The following is an 8718-nucleotide window of genomic DNA, read 5'->3' on the forward strand; positions in this document are numbered from 1 at the left end:
TCCACGGACTGTAATACCCTAAATCAACCACCCCAACCATACCTCCCCATATAGCGGTCACCAACTAAGAGGAAGATGAGACTCCACGGACTGTAATACCCCAAACCACCCATCCCACCCCCCCATATAGCAGCCACCAACTAAGAGGAAGATGAGACTCCACGGACTGTTATACCCCAAACCACCCCACCCCCATATAGCGGTCACCAACTAAGAGGAAGATGAGACTCCACGGACTGTTATACCCCAAACCACCCCCCCCCCCCCCCCATATAGCGGTCACCAACTAAGAGGAAGATGAGACTCCACGGACTGTAATACCCCAAACCACCCCACCCCCACCCCCACCCATATAGCGGTCACCAACTAAGAGGAAGATGAGACTCCATGGACTGTTATACCCCAAACCACCCCCACCCCACCTCCCCATATAGCGGTCACCAACTAAGAGGAAGATGAGACTTCACGGACTGTTATACCCCAAATCAAACCCCCCCCCATACCCACACTCACCCCCCCCAACTCCCCCCCCACTTTACTAGTTTTGCCAACGCCAAATATCTATTCGGACGTACCAATAAAGCTTGTTTGATTTGATATTAAGAAGGGAGCAGGGGTAGAGATGAGACCCGGACCATAGTGTCTGCTGGGGCCCAAATATCATTTTGCTGTATAACAGACACCAGAAATATAAATGGCGCAATATAGGCCCCGTTATACAAATTTCATGAACTCGCATGTCTACCGTCATACATCCATGTCTCTATGGAACTGATGGAAACAGGGGTGTATACTGAATATTCAAGAGGCAGAATGTTTTGGGGGTAATGGGTGGAGGGGTTATATGGGAAAGGGGGATCTACTGTCACCCCAATGACACAGGGACCTTATCAGACGCGGTGGATAAGTGGTTAATTTGGGACAGCTCCTTAAATGAACCCCATAGAGTGGCCAAGCAACTCCCAGTCTGTGTCCATCAGGATATGCTGGGAGTTGTAGTTGTGCACAAGTTGAAGGCCACTGCCTTGGAAAACGGATTAGGATCTGTCCTTCCGCCTGGCCCCGTCCTCTTCTTTCCTCCAGGGACGTCTTCAGAGTCCTACATGCTCTCGGCACCAAGGGCCTTACTCCCATAATCCTCTATCTTCCTCAGCCTGACGTTAATGCCATTCATAGATCGGAGAACTATCTGAGGAATTTTCTTTGGTTCATTATCCGGGTCAGGAAGGAGCTGAAATCTCTGTAATACGAGCGCCACGGCCACCTTCATCTCATTCATAGCAAAGTTCTGCCCAATGCAGTTTCTGTCAGAGGAAATATACAGCGCAATATCTGATCAGATTCACGACAGTGTCACATTTGTCATTACTAATGTCGTCGTCATCATCATCTATATACATTTTACAAAATCCTGAAATTTTCACTACAACCACTAAGCCTAATAATAGTCTGACACTTGTTCTGCTGGGGTTTTAACGGCAGCACAGAAAGGATTACAATAGAAGATAACACCCATAGTTTCAGATATAAAAAAGAAGACATATAAATATACATGTAAAGACATTGTCCTACCTGGCGCCCGCTGCAAAAGGAAGAAAGGCATGGGGGTGTCTGTCTGCTGAATTCTCCACCGAAAACCGCTGGGGGTCAAACACCTAAAGCAGAAGGAAACTCTTAAGATTACTTTACATAGTAAGGCCACGTGCACATTAGCATCGGCAGCGATTTTGGGCATAGGATGGGAATGAATCTAGATCTGTATTATACTGCAATACTCAGAATATACCTCTGGGTCTCTCCAGAAACTCGGAGATCTGTTTATGGTGTAAATGCTCAAGATAATCCTCGACCCTGCCAGAAATAAGAGAAAAAACCCAAATTCATTAAATAATTGAATGTAATGCACGGCAAATAACATATAATACTGCTCTGTAGATGTCCTCAATGTAGGGGATATATCAAGTTATGTACCCCATTACCCTAATGCAACGATGATCAAGACTGGTGTACTACATGGCAGTCTTGGACCCCATTCACAATTCACACGGCAGAATCTAACGCCAAACTCGGCAGTGACTACGGAAGAAGTTTTGAAAAACAGGACATTCGTGACACCTGGTGGTCTTGTGGAGTATTGCAACTTTTTTCCCCACACGGGCCACAATATTCTAGATACTAACTAGTGATGAGCGAGTAGTATTCGATGGAATACCTCGCCGGCATAGGAATGCGTGTAATCGGCCGAACACCAAGGGGTTAAATGCATTGAATATTCGAAGCGTTTAACCCCTTGGTGCTCGGCCACTTACACGCATTCTTATGCCGGCGAGGTATTCCATCAAATACTACTCGCTCGTCACTATTACTGACCATTCATGATTAGAATATTTAACCCATTTATTACTGAAATAAACATTGCTGTGCGGCTACGGTATTGTATAGGCAATGGAGGTCTGGACAGTACTTGGTTATTCTTGGAACTCTCTGTGGATTCAGGGGAACGGGACCCCCATTATCCAAATAGGTACAAATATGGTGTCCCCTGCAGATTCAGAAGACATCCACTTTCCAGATAGGCATGAATGCCATGAATGGAAATGCCCCTTTAATTAAAGAAGATTTGGATCCCACAATGTCAATAGCGGAGCCCCTAGTTCAGGGGTTGGGAACCTTCGGCTCTCCAGCTGCTGTGAAACTACAACTCCCAGCATGCTCCATTCACTTCCAAGGGAGTTCCAAGAACAGCAGAGCTAGTATGCATGCTGGGAGTTGTAGTTTTGCAACAGCTGGAGAGCCGTACGTTCCCTACCCCTGCCCTAGTAGTATGGGGCCACTTGTACCAATGCTTGGAGCCACCTATACCCAACCAAAAATTTTAAAAAAAAATATTGACAAGGAAAAATAGTATAAAAACTAGAATTCTGCTTCTAGAAAACAAATTGACTAACCTTCCGGTAGACTCCGCCCGTCACAGAACGTGATCGGTTTGCTGAGTTTCCGGGCGATTCCAGGAACGGGGGGATAAAGCCGCAAGCTCTCCTTAATGCACATTGTAGTGTAGGGGATCTTTCCCAGGTCTTCCCTATTGAAAGATTTTGAACAATGGATTTGTAACGTTTAGCGCAAATCTACACAGGACATCTAGGTTATGGATTTAAGGCGTTTTACCTTAAATCGAAATTTGCGTAAGATCTGATACCTAGGACCCCTACAGACCGCTGAATTGAATGGGTGTCTCAATGTGTGTCACAGAGGGAACTAAAGCATTCTACCAACTCACAGAACTGAATGGTGTCAAATAAAAGAAAACATAACTTTTATTGATAAATAACTCGATTTACCAGCCCCTAATATCCCGTAGATGCAAACGATAATGTTGTGCGGTGAAAACCGCAGTTCCCGGAGCACTGGAGGTCTGCCCTGATACTTAAAGAATAGCCCACCCCACTTGACTCTCACCATTCCACCGTGGTCCGATGTCCTAGGACCTCCTTGATCTCTTCTCGACACATCTCTTGGTGCTTGGGGTGTTTCGCCAAAGCATATAATATCCATGAGATCCCACTGGCCGTGGTATCATGTCCCTCAAACATGAAGGTGTCCACCTCTGCCCGCAGGTCCTTATCGGAGAGACCGTGACCATTCTCATCCTAAAAAGACATATCGCACAGTCCAGCCATGTATTAGGAAGCACCACAAAGTGTCAGACAATAAAACCAGAATTCTAGGGGAAGATTTACAGCACTGTCAGAAAGAAGGACCCTCTTTGTAGATCACCCCGCAGCACTTACCTTCGCACAGAGAAGGATATCAAGAAAATCCAAATGTCTCCTTTGACTGATTTTGTCCAGTTCCTTCTCGTTCTTCAGTAATTCTTTCCGCTGTTTAATGACTTTATCTAGAATGAGACGCAGAATACATCTGTAATTTTACACTAAATCTCTGTATTGAGTCAACGGTGAGAGAAGATCGCGCATCGTATCAACTAAAATTTACAGAATTTGCTGGAGGTTTTAGGAAACAGAGCCTTGTCTGCTAAGCAAAAAACCAAACAAAAAAAATCTCTAAACACTGGTTAAAAAAATCTGAAAAGAATTATTTCTACCTGACAAAAGCAAGGCAAACTGCGCATGCGCAGCTCTTTCACTTCCTTTACATTGGAGTTTAGAAAACAGTTATAAGTATTGCCCCTTGTATGATAATGTATATACCCTTCCCCGTACATTCCTGTGATCTGCCTCCTTGTACATTTCCGTGTACGGCCCCCCTACTTCCATTTGTACAGTTCCCTGTACACTCGTATTTACAGCCCACCTGTATGTTCCTGTGTACTCCCCACCTGTATGTTCCTGTATTTAGCCCCCTGTACGTTCATGTGTACAGTCCTCTGTACGCTCATGTTTATGGCCCACCTGTATGTTCCTGTTTACGGCCCACCTGTACGCTCCTGTGTACACTCCACCTGTATGTTCCTGTATGCAGCCCCCATACATTCCTCTATGCAGTCCTCCGTACGTTCATGTGCACAGTCCCATGTACAGTCGTGTTTACGGCCCACCTGTACGTTCCTGTGATCATCACCCCTATATGTTCCTGTGAACGCCCCACCTGTATGTTCATGTGCACAGTCCCCCTGTACAGTTGTGTTTACAGCCCAACTCTACGTTCCTGTGTACAGCCCCCATATGTTTCTGTGTATGTATAGTCCCCCTGATCATTCGTGTATTCATGGCACCCTGTATGTTCCTGTGATCACCCCACTTGTACGCTCCTGTGTACAATCCCCCTGTACATTGCTGTTTTTGTCCCACCTGTACGTTCCTCTGTACATCCCACCTGTATGTTCATGCGCTACTTTTAGTGCCCTCCGGTAGTGAAATCCTTGTGGGCTCAGGTAGTAGATGAAGTCATTATGATAAAGGAAGTGACGGAACCTGTGATCTACCAGGTAAGAAAGCTCGTACACAGCTCTGATGTAGGTGTTGTCACTGCCAAGACAAGAAACATGGTACAATATCAATCACGGTACAGCAATACTACTCCTTTTTCTTTAATTAAAATCCTAAGCTGCAATACCAGGCACAGCCCATGGGCACGAGTGGTGCTGTTTTGATGCTATAAGCCAGAGGATGTACGTGGTATTGCAACTCTGTCCTATGCTTTTTATAGGATCCAAGTCTTAGCTGCTGCAGAACCCCTTTTACAGAATGATGCAAGATGATCGTCCCATAAACAGCACTGCATCCAAATATTACCAACCAGAGGGAATTTATATGGGACAATGATTGACATGTTGGCGCTATCCAAGTAAGAGAAATAATAACTAAGATTGTAATAAATACAACCGCCATATGGCAGGATTTTACCTTGAGGATGCACCATGGAGGTTACAACTACTACCGCTAAGGTTTTATTGCATTTTTTACCTGTCCGTTTGGCAATTGCTTTGGTAGCTGAAGGCGCATTTCATGATGGTGTCCAGGGTCATGAGGCTGACATGGTGGAAGAGCTCCACTGGCTTCTCAGATGGCACCAGTCGCTCCCATTTGTCCTGGAAGAAGAAGACACTTTTAACTGGGTTCACTTAATTCTTACAACTTTCCAGAGCCGTCAACGGGACGAGTAGCTATTCCGAATGGACTACAGGGGAGTCACCACCAGACGTCTACATCAAAAACCCAAGATTGGCCAAGCTCTTATTCTCTTTCCGACATATATGTGATGAACATCAGCCAAATATTTTATATACATTACATGGTTGGCCGCCAAAATTGTCAAGTTCTGCAGACCTAAATCTAATACTGTATGTAGAGCAACAACATCCAAGGGCTGAGCACCAAAAATGTCCACTAGTATTCATTTTGAGAAACAATACCAAGGACTTGGCCAAATGTAAAGTCTCAATTTTCCCAATAAACTCAGTTGGAGGAGCAGGTATACAAGGTTGGAGACCTAGGCTGGGTCCCCCAAAATATCCCTTCGGGTCATTCCAGATAATAGAACCTACCTGTATTACGTGATACTTGTTGGGAACCGTACTTACCAACATGATCTTGGTGCAGTCGGCCATTAGTGTCACATACGGCTTTAAGACATCGTAATGAAACCCTGGAGTGATCAGACGACGATGCTGGAACCACTTCTGTCCAGAAGACACCAACAATCCCTCTCCTAAAGTAAAGTTCACATTCATTTTTTACGACCGATTTGCAGAACGTATGCGTGAATCTAGCCTTAGACTGACCACACCCATTACATTAATGGGGTCATCCAGACTTTATATATTGGTGGCCCATCTTTACAATATTAGATTGGTGGGCATCCAACATCTGGGACCTCCAAACATGAGCTAAAAGGAGTAGCTCTGGTTCTCTACTACTGTTAATGTCCGTTGCTCTCATCCGATGATGGTTGAGAGCAATGGACTGTACTATTGTGGACATTGCCTAACATCTAAGTATCATTTACGGGATTATTACTCACCGATCCAGGGGACTATGAACCTATATGCCGTGTCATCCTTGGGGTCTAAAATCATAAAATTAAAAAAAAAAAAATCAAAAAGTTACATGATGATTCTCATCCCATAACTTACATACCACAATATTCCAGCTGACTCAAATTCAGGACAGATATCTATTCCATAGTCACTGGGCGGGGGATTTATTAACCCATGTATGCCAGTTTTCAGGCGTAGAAGTGTGTAAATGAGGGTCATCTTTGGCACCCACACCATTCTTGCACTAAAAATGCTCCACGCTGTTACTTCTGGGCCCGCTTGCTACTTTTTCACCTGCACCATAAGAAATCCTTGCACAGTGTGGAATTTGCATGTTGCATAGCTAAATAATATCTGATATCTGTTGCTATTGCTGATACAGGTCACAGTCCTGCAATAAATGAATAAAATGGTGCAAAACAGATACAATATAAAACCTTAACTCCTGCATTGCCAAGGCCAGGTTATCAATGCTCTGGTGTGCTGTGGCACCTTAATGGAGGAATTGACAGTGGGTGCATTCTTGCTAGGATTTGCATTGGGCGCCTTGTCCTAGCCCTGCCCGGACTGAGCTGTATACATGCACTCTTATAAACGGGCTGTATACTGATACGTTGTTCATGAAGTTTAGTCATTCTCCTAATATTCTCGTTACCTCTGGCAGAGCACCCATTGCTAATGCCTAGATCTCCAAAACTACACTGTCCCATGAGCAGAACTTGTAGAATATCAGATACCAGATCTTCTTACCTTGTCTGCTCAAAACTGTCTTTGCATAATCCGGATGAGTGATAATAAGACATGCAAAAAAATTCCCAAACCATAAAGGGAATCCATAAGTATATGACTGGGCCCACTGGTAGACAAGCTCCAGGTCCTTTCCAACCTGCAAAAACTGCAAAAGAAACGCAAATCAGAACCATTGTGTAGTAGGCAATAGTGAGGGGTCACGGTTGCTATTCCGTTAGACAACTTTGGGTTAGTTTATGGTAGTACATCATCGTTGTATCGAATTAAGGCTAGAGTTACTCTGCGACCCCAACTCCCATCATATGACCAAAGATCACCATGTCATCCTGCATCTCCTTCACCTAAGGAAGTAAATGGAGTCGTATGGCAGCCCCAATGATGATAATGCTAAAGGGTCAAGCGCTACTGCACTTTTTTGCTGGCGCCTCTTCTGCTCTCTTCCGAGACCACCCCATTCGGGGAGACCACTTGCAGACCCCCCGAACGGAATACCGAATGCATTAAAAAGTGGTGAGCAATGAAACCACATGGACCCCATAGACTATAATAGGGTCCATGTGCTTTACGTGCAGTGTCCATACAAATCATGCAGAGAGAAAAGTGCTGCTTGAAGTGAGGACACAGTGCAGAAAACACACGGACCCCATTATAGTCTATGGGGTCTGTGTGGTTTCATTGCTCACTGCTTTTTAATGCATTCGGTACTCTGTTCGGGGGGTCTCCAAGTTCTCTCTCCGAACAGAATACCAAACGCAGATGTGAACCAGGCCTTATAGACGATTCTTTTGATTGGATACAATTGTAACAAACCCCTAGCGGTGAACAGGACTAGGTCTAGTCCATCTATTGACAGCAAACAGGGATCTCAAACTGAAACACAATGGAGGACATTTACCAATGTATCACCTGCACCCCTATTTCTGACTCCTATGGATGTAGCAGAGTTATCCCGAACTTCTGCAATCTGTTAAATCACAGAAGACAATGAAAAGACATGAAGAGTGTCATTGTCATCTCGCTGCAGCAGTTTAACAGTTTGCAGAAGTTCGGGCTAACTCTGCTACATCTGTATACGGCTGCACTTTGCATCTTTACTCATGAAAGTCAACAAGGTGACGCAGTAAATGCCCCCATGAACCCAGCCTTACCTCGCGAGCATTGCCATATAGCCAGTGACACAGGGGACCCGGGAAAGGTTTGTACGATGCAACCAAATCCCTCCACATCAGATACACCTTAGAGACTTTAAAGAGCAAATACAGGAGACCAAGCCAAGCAGCCCAGTGCCAGAGATGTGAGATCTGCAGGGAGAACATGGCACCGGTCAGCGGGAACCAACCCATGCCAGCCTGGGAACACAGTGAATGGACTACAGCACCATGTATGAAGGCACAGAGGGAAGGCTGGAGCTGGTGCAGGCCTCGCGACAGCTCCACAACAAGGGGGAGGAAAGAGAAAGCTGCAAATAA

General features: G+C 45.1%; 1 protein-coding gene across 1 annotated transcript; it reads right to left on the reverse strand.

The window, feature by feature from the left end:
- Window positions 1-553: 553 nt before the first annotated feature.
- LOC142218339 (cytochrome P450 4A5-like) lies at window positions 554-8718 on the reverse strand. The gene is made up of 12 exons (XM_075286993.1): window positions 8398-8718; window positions 7250-7394; window positions 6484-6528; window positions 6044-6171; window positions 5427-5551; window positions 4837-4988; window positions 3792-3898; window positions 3460-3650; window positions 2949-3082; window positions 1787-1851; window positions 1573-1655; window positions 554-1304 (listed from the first exon to the last, which is right to left on the reverse strand). The coding sequence occupies exons 1-12, from the start codon at window positions 8590-8592 to the stop codon at window positions 1100-1102; spliced, it is 1575 nt and encodes a 524-aa protein (XP_075143094.1). The 5' UTR covers window positions 8593-8718; the 3' UTR covers window positions 554-1099.

This window comes from Leptodactylus fuscus, chromosome 9 (genome assembly GCF_031893055.1).
Source record: "Leptodactylus fuscus isolate aLepFus1 chromosome 9, aLepFus1.hap2, whole genome shotgun sequence".
In the NCBI taxonomy this organism is placed as follows: Eukaryota; Metazoa; Chordata; class Amphibia; order Anura; family Leptodactylidae; genus Leptodactylus; species Leptodactylus fuscus.